This window comes from Gobius niger, assembly GCF_951799975.1.
Source record: "Gobius niger genome assembly, chromosome: 6".
NCBI classification, from domain to species: domain Eukaryota; kingdom Metazoa; phylum Chordata; class Actinopteri; order Gobiiformes; family Gobiidae; genus Gobius; species Gobius niger.
Genome location: NC_136857.1, coordinates 29444172 through 29471611, shown reverse-complemented (window position 1 = coordinate 29471611; position 27440 = coordinate 29444172). Strand labels below are relative to the sequence as shown.

At 40.0% G+C, this 27440-nt stretch overlaps 1 protein-coding gene across 2 annotated transcripts; it reads right to left on the bottom strand.

The window, feature by feature from the left end:
- Positions 1–2915: 2915 nt before the first annotated feature.
- sgk2a (serum/glucocorticoid regulated kinase 2a) lies at positions 2916–27321 on the bottom strand. 2 transcript variants are annotated; one of them, XM_079558542.1, is made up of 15 exons: positions 27110–27321; positions 26955–27018; positions 25566–25668; positions 18937–18992; positions 18545–18606; positions 18217–18274; positions 16356–16439; positions 8949–9080; positions 7267–7379; positions 7104–7140; positions 6128–6214; positions 5771–5866; positions 4792–4947; positions 4034–4123; positions 2916–3469 (listed from the first exon to the last, which is right to left on the bottom strand). In XM_079558542.1, exons 4-15 carry the CDS (start codon positions 18949–18951, stop codon positions 3317–3319), a joined length of 1083 nt encoding a protein of 360 aa, XP_079414668.1. In that variant the 5' UTR covers positions 18952–18992; positions 25566–25668; positions 26955–27018; positions 27110–27321; the 3' UTR covers positions 2916–3316. The 2 variants fall into 2 exon arrangements, with proteins under 2 accessions (XP_079414668.1, XP_079414667.1); XM_079558541.1 differs by lacking the exons at positions 26955–27018; positions 27110–27321 and having other exon boundaries at positions 25566–25803.
- Positions 27322–27440: the final 119 nt, after the last annotated feature.

Below are 27440 nucleotides of genomic sequence, written 5' to 3'. Positions count from 1 at the left end.
ATAAGCCCCAGTGGGAAATACTTAATTTTTCTACTTGACCCATTTTTTGATGAGAGACACTGCAGTTTAGTTTCCTTAGCCTTAAACATTCTTCTAATTTGTGCATTATGTATATAAAGCTGTTTGAATTTTGCTTTTGTTTTTTTTCACAAATTTGAATGGGAAATTGTAAATTCAAAGTGCATTTTCTTAAAATGCCTTTTTCTTACATTGTGGCGACGACATTTTCACATAAGTAGCACCAAATTTCCCAACCCTGTAATTAACAGTTTGAAGGTTTCTTCCGATGAATTCTCTAATTGTTAGCCGAGTTAGTTCATTAACTGATTTTTAACAGATTGGTCAATCCTAGCCCCAAAGGTGGTTACTGCATAGATGTTCTTGTGTTTTTACTCTCATGGCATTCAAGAAACACTTGACTTAAAGAAACAGGCCACCGTGTTTCCATACTGAGAAATGTTCTTACCTGAGCTTTGACAAGTTGATACGTACCTGTCTGGTCTTGACGCGTGCACTCAGTCAGACAAACAGAGCACAGACGGTGTTAGTGTGGCCAAATATATTGTAAGGCGTAATAACACCTTAGCTGCGCTTCAACTTTACTGCGCAGAAGTGGTCCTAAGGTGTTATTACGCCTTACAACATAGTTCCCCTTTTTTCTGCTTAGGAAATCAACATGTTTATTTTTGTGTATCTAGACTTGGATCGTGTAACTACTCATGTTAACGTATTTAAATAGGGAAAACGTGGAAGAGCTTCGTCGCTTCTAACTTCACCCCCGTTTGGCCCCATAGAGGAGAGAAGTCGAGGCTAAATGCTATGTATGTACTTATCAACTCATCTAAGCTCAGGTAAGAACATATCTCAGAATGGAAAAACGGTGGCCTGTTCCTTTAAACACTACAATATTAAAGATTTTGAGATGGATATAAATAATGTGAAATATTTTGAACAAATATGATGGTATAGATTTCTGAATATGTACAATTATCTTGAAAAGATACTGTGAAAACTGATGTAAAGTGATTGTAATATAAACGAAGGTGCAGATATCATAATCTTTCCATTCAGCTGTGTTGACTTCACAGTTTTGTGGTGTATGTTTTAATGTAACTGTCAATCGATACTTGGCAATCATACGTGGGGACAAAATGCAAGCTTGCATGGAAAAGCCCACAATAGGATCTTGCCGTGAGGCGCAGGTGCAGGTTGGCGGAAATGAAAGTAAAGTACTCACACGTGTATTGTCCCATGAGAGCTTTAATATTGTCATACAAACAGTACACGCGCCATGGGAGGTCATCGGATGTATTTATCAAAACAGCACCGACTGCATCTGTCATTAACCTCCGGACATACTGTACCTGAGCGGGAAAGGCCGCAGTACAAAGCTGACCAGTTCATAAGAGTGGAAAATACTCCCCCCGCCTCAACGTGTCAGAGGAGTTTTGGGAGTGCATCATCATTGTTCTGCTTGTCAGAAGGGCATCCATGCCAGGAAAAAGTCCTGCCAGCCCTCTGTAAAAAGTGATATCCACTTACAACAAATATGTACAAACAATCTTTATATTTGTCTAGATTTCACAAGTTATATGCTGTTTTACACAAAAAAAGTATAGAAAAAAAAAACAGTGGCAGTTTTCTTTCATTTCATGTTGAAATCATCTTAGGCCCACCGCCCGGGGCCTCACTTTGAGGACCCTTGGCAGTGAAGCTCACACTTTCACACTCAAAGATGCAAAATTACATTATGGCATTGTATATTTTGGTACTTTGGCTTCACTCATTTTCACTTTTCAACTCAAAAACATATGCCAGTGGTTTCCAAAGTGGGGTCCGAGGCCACCAAAACCTATTTACAAAACAAGTCCACTACAGAATAAAGTTTCATTGCATATAGTATGTGAATTATAATTATCTTCGGATCAATAAAAATCTATGGTCTGGCTGCCGTGCACAATAGATACGGGCTGTTTCCCAAAGCTTAGGTGCCTTGCCTTTTGTGCCAAGGATACATCAGTGTAGCCTTTGCTGCCTTGCACCTGCCAAAATCACCCATAATGCACCACGGCTTTTAAGAAAAAAATATTTAAAAAAAGTAGGAACTGGCTTGTAAAAGCACTTAGACTCCTCGCATTAAGAAAAAAACACGCTTTGAATGACTCTGCAGCCACTGTTCATTTTGACAACAATATAATTCAGTTTTAGTCGTCATCTCTCTTTTAATTTGAGGTTCCAGTATTTTTAAGAAAAACTAAATAAAAGATTTGTTTTGTTAACTTTATATTTGTACATATATATATATTTTTAAACATTCATGCAGTTTCAGGGACCAACAAAGAACCAGATTTGTTTGTTTGCATTGAACTTCAGTCAGGCACTTTTCTAATTTTCATTAATGTTTTGATTTCTTTCCATTTTTATTTACTATTCAACAAAAACATCAGAACTCTGTCGTAGGTTTAATATTCTACTTTTTTACAAACTAATTTACTTTGTAAAAAGAATATTTTTCGATCCCCTCAAAATTCCCCCTGCTCAGCAGATCCACCCCCTCCCACAGGGTCAAACATACAGTATCTTCCTTTTTATATTATGATGTCACTTCAATCCCTTCGAAGTGTGTTCCATTAGCTGCTCTTTTAGGCAGGACACTTGCCTTGGACTGGAAGGAAGGGAGGAAGCAAGGCAAGGTACCCAGACTTTGGGAAACAGCTACAGACGGCACTGCGTCATGCTAGGGGTCAGAACGAGGAAAGTCTGTTTTGGAAAAAGGTCTTTCTCCACTCTTTTTAGACATTTTCTGGCGAGCTATAACCATATTTGGCAGCCAAGTCAAAATTGGGTCCATATGAATGTTTTGACACAGTGTCCAGTAGAAGTGAAAAACCGGCACTGTAAGCTAGCGTTAGCATGAAGCTAACATTGGATTTATTGTTAGCATTCCTAGTTATTTGTACATATTGGGGCCTAGTAACCAGTTTGTCCTGCTCCGTGTCTCTGAATCTGTACTTGGTAGAAAATACATCCATAATTCAATATTTGTTACAAAAGTGTTGGAGTAATTGGTGAAAGAGTAGTTCTTCCTCCCTTTGCTGTCTGTATCTGTGCGACATTTGTACAAATCTACTCTAATGAATCTATTACAAAACTCCTTCATTTTGTCTAAAGTCTCTGCATCGTACTGCAAAGTGAAACGTCTGTTCAGCTTCATGCACGTTTGTACGGTACAGCTCCGGTACGTTTGCCCCTCAGCGGTGTCCCGTGGTCACTTGAATAGCACTAAAGGTCGCGCCCCCTGCTGTCTGGAGGGGGCTCAGAGGAAGCTGTCCTCCGTGGCGACGAAGGAGAAGCCATTGAAGGCGTTGGCGCTGGTCCCTGCTGTCAGGTCTGGAGTCCGGCTCACCGAGTTCGGAACCATTTCTCTGGTGAACTCCGGGTCGATGTGCTGCGTGTCTGCTGGGCCTCTCTGAAAAGCACGGCCAGAAGTTCACTTTTTACTTAAAGGTTTTACGCTTTATTCAAGTTAACATCATGGAAACCTTCAACCATATTACAATGTTACAGCTTCATCAGTTTCAGTTTTGCGTCGCTTCCCTGGTCACCAATGTACAAAAGGAAACATTAACATTTTTGACTGGTTGTTTAGGGGTCTAAAACGCAATAAAACAGGCTAGAAATAACATAGGCACAAAAAAAAACCTTCAAAAATACTGTTGTGTACAAGAATGGAAAATGTGTAGACTGTAGGAGCAACTAAAGTGGAGATGTTGTTGCAAGAGTGTAAAGAAAACCTAATTTTGGTTAAAACAGCATGGGAAACACCAAAGCGCGGCGCTGCCCTTTGTTCCTTTGCCCTTTGTTTGTTTGTTTGTTTCCCTTTGTTATTTTCCTGACAGTGTCTGCAGGCGCTAGTCAAGATCATTCACTTCACAGGTGGCGCTTGTGACATTACCGCCCTCTCTATCTTCTCAAATTAGTTCTTTTTGTTGTCATTTGTTTTTGTTTGTTTGCCAGCGATCTGTGAACTCACCACATTGGGGTTGTAGGGAGGTGTAATTCTCTTGTTATCCAGGTCGTCCCAGTTGATCGGAGAGAAGAATGTGTGGTTCTTTATTTCCAACTGGACAGAAATGAATAAATATATGATACTGGGGTGTATTATTATTATTTGGTTAATACAGTGCATGCCAGTGAACACACATGAGACCAACATCCATGCATTGTCAAATAGTCTCAACGTAATTACCCCTGCTTACAGGTGCAAAGCGCTTTACAAGTGGCCTCAGGGCTAAATGCAAAATCATATTCTATCAAGTCTCTGCTTTTTGTGGGTCGGATACACATCCAGTGACCACTACACATCATCTTATAAGATAAAGAAACCATAGAAATTGTATAAATACAAAATACCAACGGACATGCCATACCTCACCATCCTTTATTACAGGGACTGGCTTCACTATTCACTGAGCTAAAGGTGTTTCCATGATTTCTATGGTGTATATGCTCTAACAGTGGAATTAGGGTTGCAGTCACATTTTCAATTGGCAGGAGGTAAAGAAGTAACATGGAAGAAAGGGGAGGGAAAAGCTATTGAAATTTGAAATCAATAGACGGCTATACAATTAAAATTGTATAAAAAGATCGATACCACTGGAGGCAAGGTAGGTGAAGTGTCTTGTGACTGTCACTGTCTGGAGCTCGGAGCAACAACATTTGAACTCCTTGGGGTGAGCACCCGCCCAGTATTGTCCGAATGTCCTGTAGCGCTTTCATAAGAACACTCACAAAGTCTGCGATGGCCCCGAGCCGGCGGTGCTGGTCTTTCTGCAGCAGTCCCCGGAGCAGGGAGCACGCAGCGTCTGATTTACCGGGGGGCAGCGGCAGAGGCTTGTGCAGGATCCCATCGTACATCTCTGCCACGTCCCGGCTGTAGAAGGGCGGCTGGACACAGGACACAGGCCAGGGAGCGTTAGAGAAAAGACTGGGCTCAGATCCAGCTTTTTGTCCTTGTTCAAGTTTGATTTAGTCTGGGCCTGGTTTAGTCCTGTCTATTTAAATCTTTTGAAATTGTGGCTTAGTTACATGTTTGTCCTTGCCAAAATTGGGTGAGTAGCCATAATATTTACTCAAGTAAGAGTAACATTACTTTCAGGTAATTTTACACAAGAAGAAGTAACAAGTACACATCCAAACAATTAGCAGGACTAGAAAAGCACTTGGTGAAAATACTACTTGAGTCCTGAGTAATCGTCTGATTTTGTTTTAGTGGTGATGTCACTTGATCTATTCATCTCACGATTCCATTCTAGAGCCTTGGGCCAACATGAATAACTAAAGTAAACAAATATATCAATAAATAACAAATTCAAAAAAGTATGATTAACTTTACTCAATTTATAACATAAAACTTGTAACGAAGGTTACTAAAACCAAAAGGATTTGCCAAATAAAGATATAGAATTAGTCCCAATGCTTAATTTGATCCCCCGTTTGGGAGAACGCATTCCCCCAATAACATTTTTTTCAGGGAAAAGGATCCGGGAAATATTTAGGAGGATCCGGCAAAAAATGCATCTGATATAATGGTGTCTAAGGAGTGTTCCGGCAAATGTTTTGGCCTGTTCCCCCAATCCGTCACATCAGACCAAAAGTGTTCCTGAAAATACTAATTTACAAATTAAGCCCTGATTAGTCCTGAGTCAAGACTCACTTATGTACAAGTTTTTAGATGGTAAAATACTGTGAACAGATTATAAGCACTAACCAGGCTGTAGATCATCTCATAGAGCACCGCCCCCAGACACCACCAGTCCACAGTGCGGTCGTACGGCTCTTTCCTCAGCACCTCAGGAGCCAAATACTGCAGACAAAACACAGCAGAGTGTTGCAGATTCATTTATACAACATCTTTTTTGACCTACAGAGTGGAGTTGAATAATAATGTTTTGTATAAGACATAAGCCAGATGCTCTGGCTAAAACCAGTTTGGAAATAAACATTTGATCATCTCCCTTCAAACCGCTAAGGTCGCATGCTACAGTCACGACTTGTAGATACAGGATTGTTCCACAGATTCTCACGAACAGCATCATGCATGTGTGCAGTAAATGTGTGGGCTCACCTCAGGGGTGCCACAGAAGGTCGAGGTGGTGTCTTCGGGTTCCACTCCTTCTTTGCACAAACCAAAGTCTGTGAGCACCACATGACCCTGCGAGCAACAATGACCCCTTTAAACATGAAGTAACAACAATACTGTCTACACACACACGAGCGGACCGTCGCCACAGGAGATTACTTTACAAATTACCAATACAACAGAAAAACAAAACGATTATGGCTAAACTAGGAATATGTGATATAGCAAATTCACAAAGAAAGTAAAAACAAAGTCATAAAACAGGATAAATCCTGGACTCTGGTCTATAGTACAGCTACATTATATGTCGACCATTTGTAAAGTTTGACTTAAAGGGGCTGTGCCCATTTTATTCTTCACAGTAGGGGGAAGTATTTACTGTATTTGTACAAATCAATTTAATTATGATTTTTTTTTTTTACTTAGACATCAATGCATTTTGAAGGAGGTAAAAGTACCTTGAGCTTTGGTTTAAACATTTATTGTCATACTGAGCTCTGTGTGCGGTGTAGGTGCATTTAAAAGCTGCAGTTAACTATTTTATGTATTTATTTGTCTAGTTCTGGTTTGACTGCAACCGAACAATTATTTATAAAAAAAATATACAACAAAAAAAATCAAACATTTACTCTTTTAATAGGTGTGCTGCAGGGCTCTAGATCAGGACCCCTGCTGTTTATCCTTGAGAGTCATGATTCATGATTATCTGTCTGTAATATATTCATGGCAAAACCGTTAAAATGTTAAATGTTGCTATGTTTTTCACAAACCGTTGTAAACCCATGCAATGTGAAAACTGAAAAATAAATATTTAGGAGTCGAACTTGATCAAAATTAGTTTTTGAATCCTCATTTATAAAAGAACACGAGAAAGAAAAAAATCACATATTTACTATTATCAACAACTTTCGTGTACCTCACGCCTAATGCCTTTAAAACCCGTTCAGGGCAGGTGTCTCACCTGTGAGTCCAGAAGGATGTTTTCTGGCTTCAAGTCTCTGCAGCGAGAAATAATAATAGAATAGAAAAAAAGAAATAGAAAAAAAGAATAGAAGAAACATTTTGATTATTCCTTGTAGTCATATCAGTGAAATAATAACTCTAACATTCTTGCACATACAGACCGGTAAACGATGTTGAGCGAGTGCAGGTATCCGATGGCACTGGCCACTTCGGCGGCGTAGAAACGAGCCCTGGACTCAGAGAAGCACCTCTCCCTCTGCAGGTGGAAGAACAGCTGCGAACAGAGTGGGGAAGGCAAATGATCGTCATGGAAACGGCCAATTCAAGGACATTATTCAAGTTTTTGTCTCTCCAGTTTTTAATGGTGCGTTCATGGGGACTGGGGACGAGACGTGACATCATTTTGACGTCATTAAATAAAAACGGTCTTTTATCATTGATTAGCGTTTAGCTGAGCTAATCATTAAAATGTGTTGTTAGCGTCTCAAAAGCTAAACGTTAGTTTGCTAGTTTAAAAAAAAAAAATCACATATATTTACTTTTTGCTAACGTTGATGTCAGTCATTTCACTCGCACTTTTGTTACTACGAAGATGACGACGGCTCACACTTTTAACTGAAAAAAGTAGCAGTATTGAACTCACTTTAAAAGCTCACATTAGACGATAAAAGAACAAATCAGCCAATTTCCGCAATCCGGTGCGGAAGTCGGGACGCTCGTTTTGACCCGAGTCCCCCTGTCGTTTTCTCCAGTTGAGCGAGCGTTCACATGAATTCCCAAATGGGGAAGTTGTTCGCCCGAGTTCCCGAGGACCACATGAACGCACCATAAGTCCAATGCTCAGAACTGTGGCCTAATCATAAATATATTGGTAAAACACGTACAAAATGTTATAGGTTGAGTGACAAAAGAGGCACTGTTGGTAAATATTTGGATTCAACTTTAATAAAAGTTAAGTCTATTTATTAGTTTTTGATAATTTTTTTCAATGATTATTGAAAGTGTATATTCATGTACTTTACCTGTAGAGCCGTATTTTGTATTACTGTACAAAGTGTAATAAAAGTTCACCTTCTTCATGTAATAAAACTGTGCCACATTTTGTAAAAATGTTCTCATTTTGCAATAGATAATGAATATATAGCACGACATAATGTATGGTAACACTTTATGATGACTGCACATTAAGGCATGTCAATACATATTTGTTTGATTCTAAAACATTTACTAAGCTTTCCTAATATTGGCTAATCATTTCTACTCACCAAAATAGTGATAACGTTTATTGTTCAGTCCATGAATATGATCAGACCCAATAAAATGTAAATGTCTCATAAATGATCCATGAAGTATTTACTACCGCTTTACAAACTGCTCGACAGGGGTGAGTCACCAAAATTATAACAAAATCCTTTGTGAGTTGAATTAACAAAATGCGGTACAATATTACAAAATGTGGTTTCATTACACAATAAAGTGAATATTTCAGATCATTGTAATGCAATTTATGCTTTAAAATCATCTAAGCACGTCCAGGGGCATTAACAATTAAGAGACATTTTGCAAAAAAAAGAAAAGAATTGTCACACTTAAGATTGACGTGCTTTCAGTTAAATTTAGATATTTTTTAAGGCCTTAATTAATTTAATGGCTTTTAATGCTGAGTAAACCTGCCTTGCTTTTGCTTTTACATGATTTGACAAGTGCGGTAATCACCAACACAGTGAGTACAACTCTTATAACTTACAAATGAAGTTTCACTGAGCTGTGTGGTTACCCGAATGTAAACATGGTGGAATGTAGGTCAAATGTGATCTCTCGGCACATTGACGTGGTGCGTTACCTCTCCACCGTTCACGTAGTCGAGCACAAAGTAGAGCTTTTCTGGCGTCTGGAAGGAGTAGTGAAGGCGCACCAGGAACGGGTGTTTGAGGCTCTTCAGCAGCACGTTCCTCTCCGCCATGATGTTCTTTTGCTGCAGGGAAGACAGGAAAAAATTCAGGATCTGATGTTGAAAAATTGGACTTTAGCAGAGATCTCCGTCATCATAAGGAGAACGACCACAGAGGAACATTAGCAGAAAATAATAAGAAAAGAAATGGCACAGTGGGGCAGCGGTTTGTGCTTGTGTCCCGGATTCAATTCCTGAAGCCTTGCGGGCCTTTCTGTGTGGAGTTTACATATTTTGTGTAGGTTTCCTCTGAGTGCTCCTACTACAAAAAACATGTACATTAGGCCAGGATGAGTGGGAGCTTGCTTGAGGGTACAAGCTGGGGACAACGGATGGAAAATAGCCCATGGTTATAATCCAGCAAGAGGTGTTTAGATGCTTGAGCTTGTGGTTCTCATTAACATGAACTGTCTCAACAAAATAAACGATAAAGACATGAAACAACTCAGTTTGCTGTGTTTATATCAAATAAAAGTGATACACTCAGACCAAGTGAAAGCCTTTAAAGAGCTGTATAGGACTGTTATGCAGAAACAACAACGCATACATCTTTTTTTACTGACTCCATTTTGATAGCATTATGAGAAATGTCTTATTTTCTTAAACGGTATACATTTAATGGAATTCTTTATTATAAGATGGAAATATAAGAGAGACTGGGAGTCATTTCTCCAGAAAATCTGACTAAATAATGTACTCATCCAGTTTTCTGATCCATTTGAAGTAATAGTCTGCAGCTCACCACCCAAATACATGAGGCTCTTGAGAGATATTAGTGGTTGCCTACGCCTGTTCTATTTCAACAAACCTACTCAGTCTGAGGGAGTAGTTTGTAAGTAGTAATGCGTGAGTAAGTAGAACCAGAACAAGAAAAAAAGTGTCGATGTCATGCTTTGGTTAAGTCCACACAAAAAGAGGGATCTTTCCATCAGATCGCAAAGCTGAAGAATGCGGTGACACATGACTGATGTTCCTGCTACGGTAAACTGCTTTGCTGCCTGAAAGTAGTAAAAAAGCACAACCATATTCATGCGTGTAAAGAAGCAGAATGTGTGGAAGGGTTTGTCAAAGCTGGAAGTGAGTTTCTCCCTCTGTCTCTGTTTGAGAAGGGAAAAAGTTGGGTACATCTTTACATAATGTCACATACTTCAATTTAATCCTAGGGGCAGAATATGCCTCTTTAAACTACTGGTCAAATATAACTTCAATACAATCAAAGTTGCTCAGTCCGTCAGAGAAATGTTTTAAATAAGTGTTATTTGTGTTAAGCACAAAAATTGCGCCTGAATCCACTCTCTGTACGGCAACACAAAGGGGTCTAACTTCTAACTTGGCTTTGCCATTGGCATCAACTGTACAATTGCACAGCACCACCTGGTGTTCTGGAGTGTGCATTAAAATGGGGCAAAATATGTCACTTTTACTTGTTACTTTTGGAGAAATATTATGGAGTAGAAAATACGATATTGATCTTTCAAATGTGGTGGAGTAAAAGTAATAACTTCTCAGCAAAAATACTTAAAGGGGGGGTATTATGCAAAATCGACTTTTTCAAGCTTTACATCATGTTATTATGTCACTCCCTCATTAAAAACATGCCTGAAGTGTTGCCTTGGCACATTCACGTATTTTTGAGTAATCTGTAGAAACTCTGATGGCGGCCATTTTAGGGATAGGTTTGCCTGAGTCCTCCTAGGAACGCCCCCACCTCCTGGAGACGCCTCCGAGCTTTCGTCACCAGCCGAGTAACCAACCACTGCTCCTCAGCAGAACCCCCTCCCCACTGATGCCACAGACAGTGTGTGGAGGGGGCGTGTCGGAAAGGGTCAGAGGTTCTTAAAGAGACAGAGGCCTATTTCAAGACATTCACTACAGCCATTTTGAGAGACCAATTTTATACAAGGCAGTTATTCTAATTTACTGCATTTACAGACCAACAGAAGGTTTGGTCATCATTGTAGTGTGATATAGACTGGTGCTATGTGATTGAAAAAAGCATAATACCCCCTCTTTAAAGTACAGATCCTCAAAAATGCTATTTAAAGGGGCTAAATGCAAGTTAGTCATTTTATGCTCACTACTGCCACCTCAGGTCATACATGTAACTGCACCTTCTATATTAAGCTCGTGCATGACGGCACTTCGGACCCGAAGTAACACCTTTTTTAGTGACAGTGCAGGATTTTAGAGGCAGTTGTGGTGAACAGGTCCGAGCTCATTCTACACATTAGGACATGGCTGGAACATGTAGGGGGATGAAAATACTTAGTTTTAACATTTTTAAACTCCGTATAGTCCTTTTAAGCACTTCAGTTCATTGACTTTGTTACTGGACATTCATATGTTAAGATGAAGCTTTTTCCTCACAATGAACAGAGTAATCAAACGTTTTACTCAAGTTAGAGTACATATCCCAGAGTAAAAGTAACTGCTAGTGCTACCCGCCCAAAGGACAAGTTTTGATTCACTCTGCACTCGGTGGCGGGTCATTTAGATGATAATTAAGTTCCTGCAGTAGTCGGTCAACAGATTAATAAACAGCAAACAACCGATGATTAGCAATAATTTCACCTATCCAATGTGCTGTACAAAGTTGCATAATAGAATGTCCCACAATAAAGTAATAAATCATGAACACTATTAATAATTACTGAATTAGAGTCCAACTAAAGCCCCATTGTTCGATCAGGAGACTTCTCTGGCGCCGCTCATGTACTTTTCTGCGCACATGCTTCTGAAAAGTCATGTGGAAGGATTTCTTGGTTAATGAAATGGCTGCTTAAGGACAAACAGTAACAGGGGAAGTATTGATTATATTGAGAGATTAAAAAAAAAAGGTGAAAAAGGTGGAGATTGAGAATATCTTTCAGCTAAAAAAATTGCAGTTTTATAAATCATTCTATGCTGTTGCTTTTAGATTTAGATTTAAAAAAAAGTTTTTTTTAAACATTGCAATAAGAGAATTCTAATGCCAGAGTGCCGTGGGAGTTGGGTTGTCTTATCATTTCACCAAATAAACTTTCCCACATAGGATTGAAAAATGTAACTCCAAAGGGCGTTTCCTCAAAATGTGTTTATATTACAGTGGGCAAGGTCATGGTATCCCACAGAAACCCCTGGTGGATAGTTTGTGCATTACCTAAATTAGCACTTGCAAAATGAAACCCTATTTTCCAATCTTGCACATAATATTTTAAAGGTGCATTATGCAACTTTTATGCAATTTTGTTTAAACATATTTATGCGTGTTTGACCTTGTAGTGACCCAGTGGCTGTATGAGTGGCTAGCATGGCGCCTTTACTTTCCATCACAGTGGTCTCTACAACGCTGCAGGATTAATTGTTTTGTAGGATTTCTGATCAGCAGCGATAACCTTCCACACAATTGATCCTGGAGCGTTGTTAAGACCACTGTGATGGAAAGTAAAGGCGCCATGCTAGCCACTCATACAGCCACTGGGTCACTACAAGGTCAAATATGTGCAAATATCAACTTAAAAATAAATCCATTTGTTTGTTGGTGATATGGATGAAGAAGCTTTGTCCCTGGAGACATATAGTGATGTAATGATCCAGACAGCAGTTATGAGATGAAAACTAGGGTAAACTCCTCTATTTTCCATGAAGCCGCAGGCACAAACACAGACACTGATAAGGCATGTTTGATCAACGAGAGGTTCGAGCTGTAAAAGCTGTCCTTTGAACTGAACAAGCTCAGATTAGATAAGATCCACATCCAAACTGTTTACTCAAAACACACTCCACAGAATCTTCCAACTCCTTGCATGGAGCATTAAGATCTGACTAAAAAAAGACGAGAGCGCAGAAGAAAAAGCTTTGCTGTGTGGACGTGTGGGCATTGAGGCTTAAAAACATTCTTTTGTGCACCTCAGCCCACCTCATTGATATTCTATTTACACTGTGAAACAATGTAAATGTAAAGAAAAGACAGAAGGGAGTGAAAGACTGGGCTGGTCAGCATTTCAAATATACCAGGAGAGCGATACATGATAGAACAGCAAAAACAAGCTTTCACTTCTGGCTAAGGACATGCAAGCACATCAATGGCACTGTGATGAAGACACTTTGAGTGACTCAGAACAGATCCACTGATGGCGTTCAAAAATGTGGAGGACGGTTTTGCGTTTCCTCTAAGATGCAGGAAATACAAATGGAAGTGCTCCAGCAGTAGGAGAAGAAGCGAACAAAGTGAACAGGATTACTCAAAACTGTGTGTTGCTAATTTCTGGAGATATTTTTTTGTAATTCATGCAGTTCTTATGTTTGAAGAGTTTCATGGCGCTAAGCTAGTGCAAGGCTAGCGCATTTCTATGGTATCAGCTAGCCTGCATTAAAAACAGTCTGACCCGCTCCACAGTGCACCTGAGGCAAATCACTTATAACACCAGACTAACCATATAAATGTCTGTGTCGATGGAATAATTTTACAATTATATCGTTAGTCTGGCGTTAAAAGTGATTTGCTGTTGCTGCTTTGATTTTTTAAAATATATTTATTTCTTACAGCATTAAATTTTTTTAATGGTGTAAGAAATTAAAAAATAAATAATTGGGAGCTCTTACTGCTGTGTGGACCCCTGCTTTAAACCAAATGTCTATGGAACTCTCTCAACAGTTTGGACCCGGAAGTGTCTTATTATTGTGTGTGACGTCACACTTAATTTGTCCCTGATTTGAGTCATTAATTTCAAGACATCTGTCCATGGGGCAAGTGGTCTATACTTAAATGTAATTAAAAAAGATCCCAACGCACTGAAAATTTGATAAATAAAATCTTCAACTTTCTTAAACATTGATTGTTGATGTTTTTTTTCTTCATTTAAGTACAAAAAAAGTTGCCTCATGGATAGATTTCATTAAATTACTCAAATCAAAGACGAATGCACTTATTTCTAGATAACTTTGCGGTGAAAAAGCAGTTTCACATTTTCTGTTTAAAACACCACCTGATCATGAAACTACTCCATGAAGTTAGTACTATCCACCTCTGTTCTTAATACTTTACTATGTGCTCTAAATGTTTGAAGATTTTGTTAAATGGATTCATAACTAATTCACTGGAGCGCAAAATGAAAACAGAACAATAAATGTGACTTGAATTTTCGCAGTAAACGGTCAGTACACGTTTCTTTATTGAGTTAAAGCTTAAGTGACCTCTACATAATATGATTGATTTCTGTTTCCAAATCTAAAAAAGCTTGGCTTTCTAAGTATTGTCTTAGCTACAGTTTAAATTCGGACATGCCCAGGCCAAGAGATAATTTACAGGATAGATTATTGAGTTTAATTTAAAAATGCATATTTGTGACCACCATTTCAGGTGTTGTTCCACGTTTGGTCCAAGAGGCTACGTGCTGGCCGTGTGGACGACTCTTTCCAGTAGCCTGAGTTGGTGAATGAATGTCTCTGAATAAATGAGTGGACAAACAGGCCATAAACCTGGAGACACATAACAAAAAAGCTACCTGAAAAGTTACATGGGTTTGATGAGGAGAATCAAACCCATGACTCTGTTAGTAGCTAGAGTCTTTACCATTGTGATGTATGGACACCAATAATTCAAATGTTTTAAGTTAAACACATCCTACTATAGTTGGGTTTGAAAGTTTGGGCACAGTAGTTTCATCCAGTACTTTTTTACTCTGACATTTGAATCATTATTTATCTCACTTGCACTTGTTACTTCTACTTCTGTCAAATTATTTTAAAGAGGGAGTAATTTGCTATTTGCAGGTGTTCGGTAATAATCTCAAACACACACAACATACTTATCTTACCTCACCAATAAATCTCAATTCAAATCCATGAACAACTGCACGTCCCTGCACCCGTCCAGCCATGGAATCCCTCAAGGCTCGGAGCTTGGTCCACTTCTGTTTATCCCGTACATGTTTCCCCTTGGACTCATTATTCACAATCACGGGCTGCAATTCCATAATTACGCAGACGACACACAACTCTACCTCAGCACCAGATCCACCACTCCTGTCACAGCTTCCACCATCAAAAACGGTCTCTGTTTGTCCTGGATGAATACCGACTTCCTCTAACGGAACTGCAATAAATCTGAAGTTATTGTCATCTGTGCGAAATCCCTCCACCCCTCCTCTCAGGATTTCACTGTCTCCAATGCTGGTCACCACCTCTCCACAGATCCAAAATCTTGGTTTCATCTTTGACCCCGCACTTTCCACACTGCTCAAAACTCACCTCTTTCAGCTCGCATACAACTTACTATAGCAATCCATTTTTATTTTCTTTTGTCGTCCATTTGATTTGTAAAGCGCATTTACACCAGGACCTTCAACACGCACTGGGGCGGTTTGCAGCCGAGTGTGTAGCGGCCGGGATGAGGATCAGCACCTCCAAATCCGAGGCCATGGTTCTCCACCGGAAAAAGGTGGCTTCCCCTCTTCAGATTGGTGGGGAGTCCTTGCCTCAAGTGGAGGAGTTCAAGTATCTCGGGGTCTTGTTCACGAGTGGGGGACGGATGGAGCGTGAGATCAACAGACGGATCGGTGCGGCGTCAGCAGTGATGCGGTCGCTGTATCGGTCTGTCGTGGTGAAGAGGGAGCTGAGTCGGGACAAAGCTCTTGATTTACCGATCGATCTACGTTCCCACCCTCACCTATGGTCATGAGATTTGGGTCATGACCGAAAGGACAAGATCGCGAATACAAGCGGCCGAAATGAGTTTCCTTCGCAGGGTGGCTGGGCGCACCCTCCGAGATCGGGTGAGGAGCTCAGTTACCCGGGAGGAGCTCGGAGTAGAGTCGCTGCTCCTTCACGTCGAAAGGAGCCAGCTGAGGTGGCTCGGGCATCTGTTCCGGATGCCTCCTGGTCGCCTCCCGCGGGAGGTGTTCCAGGCATGTCCTAGTGGGACAAGGCCTCGTGGAAGGCCCAGGACACGGTGGTGGGACTATGTCTCCGAGCTGGCCTGGTGTCGCCTCGGGGTCCCCCCAGAACAGCTGGAGGAGGTGTGTGTGGATCGGGAAGTTTGGGCATCTCTGCTGAGACTGCTGCCCCCGCGACCCGACCCCGGATAAAGCGGAAGAAAATGGATGGATGGATGGATGGAAGCGCATTTGAGTTTCTTCCTATGTATTATTATTACTTTGTTGGCTAGAAAATCATATATTGATCTACAACAGCTTGCACAAATTCTCTCTCACCTACACTTCCAGGTTGAACAAGCGCACTCTCCCAAAGAGAGTATCTACGAGTAAGCATTTATTGTAAATGCTTGTTTGGAGTCATGTAAACATTAGTCTTTCGTACCTCCTTTTTCTTGAGAATGACTTTCTTCTGCAGGACTTTGACGGCGTAGAACTTGTTGTCATCTTTGTGTTTGGCGAGCAGCACCTGCATGAGAAGGACCGTTTGATTGTCAGTTCTGTATTGTGTAAACATGAAGACAGCGCCACCGTGTCAAGTTAGCGCTGATGCAGCCGTTACATCAGAAACGCGATAAGAGATTATCAGAATACAGGCTTTGAGAAGAGATGAGGGAATCTGAGAGGGTTCTAGGCACAAGAAAATATTTGTAAAGCCTTGAGGCATTAGTGGAATGAGATCTTTCTTTGGGTCAGTGTTAATTTTGTCAATGTAATACGTATTATTGCAAGAAAAACTGATTTGATTAAAACAAAATGAAATAAAAGGGATACAAGATTCAAACCTCTCATAAAACACTACCCTCACTGTCAAAGATGCAGCCAGTGGCTTTCAGATGGAGCTGTACCACTCTTGAAGTCTTGAAGTGTGCGATCAACTCTTTGAGACAGAAATTAGTGCTTCTGAAGGACAAATCCTCAGTCCAAACAGAGCAATGTGGGGCGTTCCAATCACTGCAATAAAGAGGGCATTTCGTAGTGCATCAGGGGGACAAAGCAGCCGCTCCTGAAGAAGAAGAAGCAACTACGGCCCACAGTTAGTAGTTCATCTGCACCAGAAAGACATTGACCACACCTCTGATGGCAGTGAGGTCAAGATTTTAGCCAAGTATTCGGACGTGCCAAACCAAAAACTAGAGGAAAGAAGAAGCTAAAAGAGTTGATGGGTGGTTTGGCACCATGACGTGTGGGTTGTGCCAGTGGAAACAGGCGGAGCTAAGACAGTTCTGACTCTTTCCCTCAGCTTGATTACCAACATTTTGATCGGATGGGCATGAAGAAGCTCAGACCTCAGTATAGCCCACCTCCATCTACTGTAATGGTAGATTTCACGTCGACTGAGAGCTTACACAAATGTCCATAACTGTAAGTCCAATATGTTGACACCTCTACATAGCAAGTTACATTTTGATAACACAGGTACATTTCCCATTCAGATTGTCCAACGAGAACAGGAGGCAGGTTTGGGTTTATATGTGAGAGGTGTTTTCTGGTTAAATAGTGACCGTGATGCCAAAATAAGTGGAATAACATGTCAGTACGTGCAGAGTTAATGATTCATGACCACTGTGCACTTTCTGAGCAGACGACTCTATCTGAGTGTGTGCCATGTCAGCGCCCGTCCCATGTCTGTGAGGCTCTGTGAGGCTAAGGGCAACGCTCTTTTACTGACAACCTTAAGTAGAGCTACATTGGTTTCAAAATTGTTGCTGATGACTTTATTCCAAACTCAACGAGCAAGACGGTGGTAGAAGAGATTAAAATATCGCAGACTAGACTGGGTTGATTAGGCAGAAGACGCTTCTCTTCTCTTCTCGTCAAACTTCACACTACAAGAGCGACATACTGTAAAACGTAAACTAGAAATACATTGCACTTAAAAGTGGATAAGTAGGCAAGGCAAGGCATGTTTATTTAAACTGCGCATCTCGTACACAAGGTAACTCGATGTGCCTAAACAGGGGTGTAATGGTTCAGCTATCTCACGGTTCAGTTTGATTCAGTTTGTTACACACCAAGATAAGAACTCTTTCCCTAATTTGAAGTGTCAAAATATTTATTCCACTGGCAGATAATTTTCAAGTATATGCAAGTCAAAATTACTCAAATGAAGGTAAAATATTCAGAGTATCTTCCGAGCATTATTCTCCCTGGTTGCCTGAGCTAGGACAGATATTGGGAATTGAGGAAAGGAAAAAATGTAACACCAAAGGTGATAAGCTATATATAGATAAAGGAGGCGTTACCTTTCCAAAGGTCCCTTTGCCAATGACAGTCAGGAAGTCGAAGTCAGTCGGTTTGGCACTAAAACGAGAAGAGAAAAATCTTTTAACTAAGTAACCTAACTAGGTAATCAGTTATGCTGTTTCCAATCCTTCACACAGCTTTAAGGATACCCTGTTCACTTGCCCGCGAACAGTTTCCATGATAAGACATTCATATAGATATACTCTCTCCCCTCTATCATCCTGTCATTTCAGCTACAACGCTCCTCTGCCCCGTCTCCAGCAGCAGAACCATCAGCCACCTCAGCCGCTTACTCACACTCAAAAAAGTAAAAAAGAAAGTACTGACTGTGGGTTGGCTGAAGGGCCCAGGTTGACCTCGTCGTGTGAGGAAGAAGGGGAGGACCGCGTCTGAACACAAAAAGTCACAAAAAAACAATCATAGCTGCGCTGTAAATCAGACAGCTTCACCGAACTCCGTCTGACCATTTCAGCAGTCAAATCGCCTTCACCAGAGTGGATGTCAGCATATTGGTTTCTAACTTTATTGAACTCCCCTACCCTTGCTGTAAATTATTCGATAGATTTAGCGCAGACAGAAAGGTTTTTCTTCATTAAATTAGTCTTAGAAAGTGATGTCAATCTAACTACTCACTGACTTTAAGTTATAAAACATGAAATATTACAACGAATATGTTTAAGTTGCCTGAATAAATGATATGCTTATGATTTTTAACTTACATTAGAGTAAGCCATAGCTACATCCAGTGCAGTGCCGGCATCAGCATTTCACAGACCTGAGAGAGGGGACGAGAAAAAAGGAAGAAAATGAAGTTGAAACATGTGAAATACAATTGAATAATACAACAATAAGAGGAAGAGGCCGATGTACAACTAATGATTCTGATGCACAGGTATATTAAATTCAACTGGTCTGTCAGCGTCAGCCAATCACAGCATTTTCCTCTGATCATCCCTAAAACTGCACTCTCTCTCCCCTGATTCTCACGGCAGACTCAGTTACAAGATATTTTTCCAAAAACAAATCCCTCCATTTCTCTTTCATCACATTGCTCATTTGGCCTGTCAGGGGTGAGGACATCTAAAACATTACAACAAATTTAAGTATCAACAATCCCACTCTAATAAAAGGAAAAAGTGTGGGGAGCTAAGAATAATAAATGCTTATTAGGAGGAAAAAAACATTGCTTGTTGAGCACTCCACAGCAAGTTTCAGTTGTATCCACTGAATAGGCTTTACAAAACTACCTGCAGGATGTGAAAGCGTCATTGAGTGTTTAAAAAGGTAGGAGTTATTGTGAGAACGGTGTCTTGAAAATAATCACAAACGGCTTGCGCGCATGCTGATAATACTTCTCAGAGGGAAATGGTGCACGCATGACGTTACTGTGAAAAGGGCCTATTTTTGGGATGGGGGTCTATCTCCGGTTATAGGTCGGTGATAAACCGGGGGAAGGCAACGTCAGCCTCAGAGGCAAAATGCAGACCTCTGGTGAAGGACCCGTGGCACAAAAGATGATTTTGATAAATAACATTAAACACATCAAAGATCAAATACTAAAACATTTCCTAGGGGCCGTCCCCCGAACCCACTGTTAAGTCAAAAATGATGCCTACTTCTGTATTAAACCCGTAATGTTATTAATATGAATGCGTTAGGAAAGTTTTATTGAACGTGAATCATGATTTGGGCTCAGACCCTGACAGAAGATTGCAGTCATGAAATGTAATACATGGCATTGATGGACGATAGCCAGAATCTTCCCCGGAGCCCGGACACTGCTGGTGGTAGGACGAGACCCGGGGCGGTCAGTTGATGACGACGAGCAGAGCCGAGGAGAGCCCAGGCGGAGGAGGGGCGCAGCACGGCTGGGAAACCGCCGAGTGATTGACCGGGGGGCTTAAGAAGGAGATCCTGGGTGATGAGTGGCTGAAGCAGCATGAGCAGCTGCGATGATTGGCTGACGTGAAAGTGACTGATTGATGATTGGTTAAGGCTGTCGTTGATGAGGCGATGAATGAAGACTGCAAGTACGTCTTCTAGGTTGAATTTGCGCTGAAGCTTCATTATTACAATTGGGTATTTTTCCCCAAATCCAACCAACATCCTCTCGCCTTGTCTTGGCCAGTGGCACAATAACTGTTTATAGGCTGAACTGCAATGTGGTTGAATCACATGGGAGCACAAGTTGTTCCATTTCCGGAAGGCGCTGACCTCCGTTTGCCTCCATGTCGGTCCGGGGGATCCGGCTGGGCAGGTTTTTTGTGTTGAGTGGTGAGGGGGCAGCAGCAGCTGAATGAAGGTGACTGTATCAGTGAGAGTGTTTACATTGCAAATGTTGTTGTGTCATGGTCTTGGAAACATGCGGGTGTAGAGTGAGAGGTGACGAGTGCATCTGCCAGACTACTGTTCATTAATGTCTGCAGCGTTCTGGCAGACTCTTGGATTGTAAATGACAGGAGAGTGGTTAAGCTGCCGGTGCGGGCGAATTGTTGTGTGACAAAACTACAAAGCGTCCTTTTAGGGCTGTAACAATTTGTTTTTTATTAACCGAATGACAATTCAATTAGAAATCATTAGTAACACAAACTCAGTAACTACAGTCTTTTCCTATCCTAAGTAAAAGTAACCATATGCCAAGTCAAAACGAGAGATACCCATTTGAAACTTTTGCTCCAGTTTTCTTAATAAATCAGGCTCGGAATTAGATATCAACAAATCCTTCAGACAAAACAAAAATACTATTAAGTACAATATGAAGAAATGGATTTGACAGTCTCCGGGTTATAACAGTTTTCAAGTCATTATTTGCTTTTGAGAGCAGGACTTTCACAGCTACAGCTACAGACTTGGAAACTCTTTGACCTTCCTTTACTTGTTCGGTTTTCCTCATTCCAGCGCATATGAGCCGCGATGTATCTGATGTCTGATCTATGTGGAGGAACATGTGACTGTGTTGTTCAGCGTAACAAACTGATAATGCCGGTTTGAGGGAAGACGTGAAAGCACTGCTAATAATAGACTCTTCACATGATGGGAGCTACAGAGGACTACTGTTTGGCCAATATGAGATCCATCCAGTACGTCTTCCTCCCAGGTTAATTGCAATTTAATTGAAGTCAGAACTTCTACGGTCACAATCAGCAAAGGCTGCAATCGATTTGGGGAGAAAATGTACTCTGCAAACAACTGACGAAAGCTGCTAACGCTATAGTTTAGACCGCTATAAACATGTCCTGAAACGCATGGGATTCTTGTATGAGCTCGACCGTTCATATTTCAGCCTTCTCTCAAATGCTGCAGCATGTTTACAATGTGCACTGTGACTAGAATCTTGGTTTTAAAATATAATTTGCAAATCTAAACGTGAGTACTAGAAATAGATGATTTCCACAGTGGTTCAGCCCTCAGATCCAATTTAAATTCCTCGGATTTGCAAATGCCAACTACTTTTTTTTTAACTTTGTTTAGTATAATGAAAAAAAGGAGTGAAAGTTTGATGGACTTGAAACCTTTTTGCCTTTTTAAGTTTATTCCAAACCAGACCAAAAGTAAGCAGTGTGGTGATCGTTCCTTTTCAGTGGCTGGTCCGAGGCTCTGGAACTCTCTGCCTGTTGAGTTACGAGCCATCACTGACCTGACACTGTTTAAAGCGAGGCTGAAAACATACTTGTTTAAAGCCACTTTTGACTGCTAATTGCACATGTGTAATGTATATGTACAGGTCCTTCTCAAAAAATTAGCATATTGTGATAAAGTTCATTCTTTTCCATAATGTAATGATAAAAATTAAACTTTCATATATTTTAGATTCATTGCACACCAACTGAAATATTTCTGGTCTTTTATTGTTTTAAAACTGATGATCTTGGCATACAGCTCATGAAAACCCAAAATTTCTATCTTTCAGTATATTTTATATTTCAGTTGGTGTGCAATGAATCTAAAATACATGAAAGGTTTTCAATTTTTATCATTACATTATGGAAAAGAATGAACTTTATCTCAATATGCAAAATTTTTGAGAAGGACCTGTATTTTCTTAAATATTTGTGCTAAAATTGTTTGTTATTATATTGCACTTATGGAAAGCACTTTGGTTCAGCGGGTGCTGTTGTAAAGCGCTATACAAATAAAGGTTGATTGATTGATTGATTGATTGATTGATTCCCTTATGCTATTTTTAGTTTTATTTTCGTCCTATTCCTATAAAGCAGATATTAAAGTAAAAAAAAGAAAAAAGTTTGCTCTTGTCTTAAGAAAACTATTATTTGAATTCTAGATCGTGCAACTTAGTACTTAATACTGTTATTAATTAAGAAAATGTTCATTAAAGCCATTTTAATGACCAAGTTCTATATGTTTAATGCAACATACCATACATTTCTTAAAACAGAGGAATGATGGACATTTTGTGTATCACTAAATATTGTGCATAATTTCAGCATAAACTTGAATGAGTGATAACCCTAATTTTTGTATTTTCCACAATCCTATAAACTTGGAATCCAATTTAATGCTCATTGATGTCATTTAATGCGTCATTTTGGCAGCATTTGTTTAAAGACAACCTGTAGTAATAGCAAACTAGTAATCTAATGAAAATGTATTCTAGCCATGAGCATTTCTGTATGTCCCATAGTGACCAGTAGATCATGAAAATAATGCAGAAAAAAACATAATAATAAACAATAATATAATAAATACCACAAGAGAGCAAATGTGTTGGCCAAAAGTTTAGAAGAGCTCTTGTACGTGCCACATCTCATAATCCCTTATAAATCAATAACAAATAAACTTCATCTACTTCCTGGAGGAGGTCAGGCCGTGGTGCATCAAAACTCTCTATTAGATTAACTGCAGCAGCGATGTAAGTCATCTCTGAACTGATACATAGTTGTAAAGCTGCAATTAGCTCAAAATAGTCACACACAAAGGAACGTGCAAAGAGAACAGTAGCTTCCAGTGCGGAAAATAGATTATGCAAACTAATCGACAAGAAATTCAATACTCTGACGGAAAATATAGGAAAGGAGACACATTATTACTGTAAAATTACTAATGGGACAATGTCTGGAGTGGTTTGCAATTATTCTGATCCAAATAGCTGAATCTTCCCAAAAATGCAGAATTTGGATTTGTAAAGAGACGCAACCAATTCTGTGTAGTTGATCGACTGTGAATGTGAGGATGAAACAAGGGCTGAACCAGAAAAAGTGCGATATCTAAATAACTGTCTTGAATACTGCGACAACAATACTACTGTCTGTGATAATTTTTGACCCATTTAAACATTGTACGCTCCATTTGATTTCAACTAAAAAAGGTAAGCAATTTGTTTTATCAGCAAATAATGTCAAAATTATTAGACTGTAAAAAGTGGTTGACTGAGGATCAAAACAAGGCTAAAGTGGAACTAAATGAAGAAAAAAGACACTCGAGTCCGGGCATAAAAAAATCACATTCATTTTTAGCGTCAATTTTTCAAAAACAGTTTTTTACTTCTTATTTTCTTTAATTTATGTGAAAATGTGGACAAGAAGTAGCCTAGTGTTTACCCCACACTAGCTAATTAGCTAAAAGGCTATGTAACTGATTAGCAACTGTCGTGCTTTTAAACTCTTAACATTTGAATTTCTCAAAAAATCGAAGCTTTAAAATGAATGGGATTTTTGACGTCCGGATGCAGATACGTGACTGGAAGTGGGTGGGACCGCTGAGCTCTATAGCCTCTGTTCAAGGAATGTTTTTGGCTAACTTCCTGTTGGCCAGTGCGGGGTAAAGACTGCTTCCTGTCGACATTTTCACGTAAATTAAAAACAAAATAAGAAGTAAGAAACAGAAGTTAACTGAAATAAACATCAGTCCGAAGTTTTTAATATATTATCCAACAGCTGCACGTTGTCTGCCATGTACTGTTTCAATATTTATTTATTTCAAACAGAGTGGGCTAACTCTTCATAGGAATAAACACAGACAGGAAACAGTAGGACGTTAGCATTATGTTGCTATGCGATAGTTTGGCGATATATTACTGTGCAGCACCAGACCATCATAAACAACTGAATAGAACCAATTAGTCTACAAAATAAGTACTTGATGAGTACTTTGAAAAATAGTCTAAATTTCAAACCCGTATTAATCTAATCAAACCAACGATAACTGCAAGGCTGTCAACAAAGATAAGACCTGTAATGCTAGTTGAGCCGATAGCAATGACACAAAACTAACACGATCAATGAAAATAAACTCCGTCTCTCTACGGGGTCTGATTATTATCTTGAAAAAACCCATAGCAAATTTAAATATAATGGTTCAGCTTTGAAATACTGCAGACTTGAGAGCAACATCTAATCCAACAAATATGAACTACAGCGTTGTCAGCGGAGATAAGGCGTCATGTGCAAGCTGTGCAGCACGTTATCAAGCACAAATACTATGGTTCAATTCACTGACGATATTTCTTTTGCAATTTAGGTCGCATTGAAAAAAGTCTGGAAAAAGTAAAATGTTCTTGAAATAAGTAAATGTATCCTCGATTTGAGGAACTAGTTTCAAGTCATTTGTGCTTTAATTAACAGAAAACAAGAATATTATTTCAATTAAATTACTAATTACGAGTGCAATGACATCTTTTGCCCCATAGACAGTTGTCTTAAGGTTAGGGACAAATGGACTTAATTCAAGAAAATGGATTACTGTTTGCAGTGCACAATTGGCAAACGGCAAAGGCTGCAGGTTTTAGGCAGCATAAAGTCCTTAAAGAATTACATTGTCAGTTTCCACATGTTATAAAAATGTTCTTATTAGATTATGCTATTGCGACATACGTGTAATATTTTCAATCCAAAACTAAGTTCCCAGTGCACACATAAACATGCCCAGGAGCTTGAACATTTCAGAGAAGGCTGAACAGTTTAAGGAGCTGTACACTACAGGGTTAGCAGCTTTTACATATATCGAAGGGACATTTTGTTGTTTTACCAAAACACATCTCGTCAAATATTAATTTCAACCATTAGATTTGTGATTTCTGCTTGATTGAAATAAATCTTACAACTCCTTAATTTGAGTAATTTTGACAAGCCAAGTAAAACAATCTACCAGCGGCAAAAACATATGAAAATAAAAGCTTATTTGAAGTTAATTTAGATGCAAAAATGCTTCCACTGGCAAACTAAATTTCAAGATGTTTTTTTTTGCTGGTTCAAATTATGAAATACAAAATGCGGCCAATCTTAGCAAAAAACACTCCAAAGCCACTAGTTAAAGTCGTCATGTCTGGAGTCCTTGCAGCAGGTCCCGACATGCTGTAGATATCATAGTTAGCCGGGGCAGAGTCTCTCACCTGTTGTTGTTGGTTGTAAAAGGGGCAGAGCGGCTCCGTCAGCAGCCCCAGCAGACTGCAGCCGATCCCGGGGTGGAGCGCGCCTTTAAGCCCTGTGCCAGTGCTGAGAGAAGGTCGTCCACAACAAAGTGAATCATTGATGAGGAGTCAGTGGAGCCGAGCGAAGGGGAGGGGCCACGCGGCGACACGAACGGGGCCGTCTCCTCCACAGTAAAAGACTTAATGACTTAATCTGAAGATGTTGTTCCTGTCAACTAGTAAAAAGGGAGCAGCGGGGACAAGTGGAAACAAGATCCTGAAGAAACTATTTGAATTGGATGTCTCCCTTTTCAGCCAAAGAACTCAAACCCACACACATTCAACATCCCAGCAACAAGTCTGGCCTATTGTACATTTGCTTCAAATCTGAAAAGACTGCAGTACAATGTGTAACTTTGACTATTTCGCTGAATATTTTTTGTCCATATAAACTACAAACAAAAAATGATTTCACTCAATTTTAACAACAGAAAACCCAAAACGTTTCAACAAACTTTTAAAATTTGTTTTGTCCCACCTCAGAAAATGTGCTAAATGTCTCTCCCCATTCTTCAGCCTGTTTTACCCTGAACCATCTTGTCTGCGAGGTCTTCATGCCAACAAATTCTTTAAAAAATAATAAATAACTGAAATAAATAAATAAAAAATAAACATTGGTGGATTGATGTGTTCACGTGCAATAAAACCTTTCCTTTAAAACTGTGGTTTAAGACATTTTGAGCTACTGATAACAATGTCAATAATTGAAGAAAATATCCAACGCTTGCTCGTCCAGGACCAAGGGTGTGTCCAGACAGTTTTGTACTATATTCAAATGCTTAAAGGTGCGCTATGCAACATTTTATGGGGGGGGGGGCCTTTTTGACCTTTTAGTGACCCAGTGGCCGTATGGGTGGTTAGCTTTCGCGCCGGTGGCCTCTATGATGCTCCAGGACCAATATTATTTAAGGTTTTTTAGGGTAACCATGGACACAGATCCATCAGCAGTGAAAACCAACCAGAAACCCTATAAACAATTGATCCTGGAGTGTCCGAGAGGCCACGGGGATGGAAAGCAAAGATGCCAAGCTAACCACTCATACAGCCGTAGGGTCACTGAAAGGTCAAATACGAACTAATATCAATGTTTTCCCCCCCTATAAAAGTTGCATATTGCAGCTTTAAATTTCAATTTGAGTACATTTACACACAGGGGGCTTATATATCCCCCTATATTTGCTACTGTTTGGCGATATACTGTATGAGTAAGTAAAATCCAATATACTTAAGTGACCAGTCAGACTCCAGGAGGCTTGAGCTGTGTGACCCCTTGCAATCTCGTGGACAAGACCCCTGCGCCCTTGAACCCACCGCCAGATCTCCGAGTAGGATCCTGCTGAGAGTACCTGGGTTGGGTTGATGAAACACTGGTTACCTGCAGGAAACACATGCAAACTCCACACAGATTTTGGCATTGAAGGAAATACTGCGACTATGTTAATGATTACAACGTTTGTCCTTCTTACCTAAAAGCCAGGGTATTCAGTTGGAGAAGTTACTGTTGTGCTCTTATTGTGAAGGGCGCAGAACAGCGGTGAAAGTGAAGCCGGCTCAGGTTTGGCGGAGGACTGCAGCAGGTATCCAATCACAGGTGGATCCAAGGACAAGAGAGGTGAGGCCCTCTGCTCAGGAATCCGGGGCAAACAGCAGAAAGTATTTAAAAAGGCTTCAACAGGCTTCAGTGTTTGGTGAAAATGTCCTGTATGCAACAAGAAGCTACTAATTTACTGGTTGTTTAGATTAACTATCTTAAAGGGACTAAAAGGAGTTTTAAAATGTTAAAAGTAAGTATTTTCC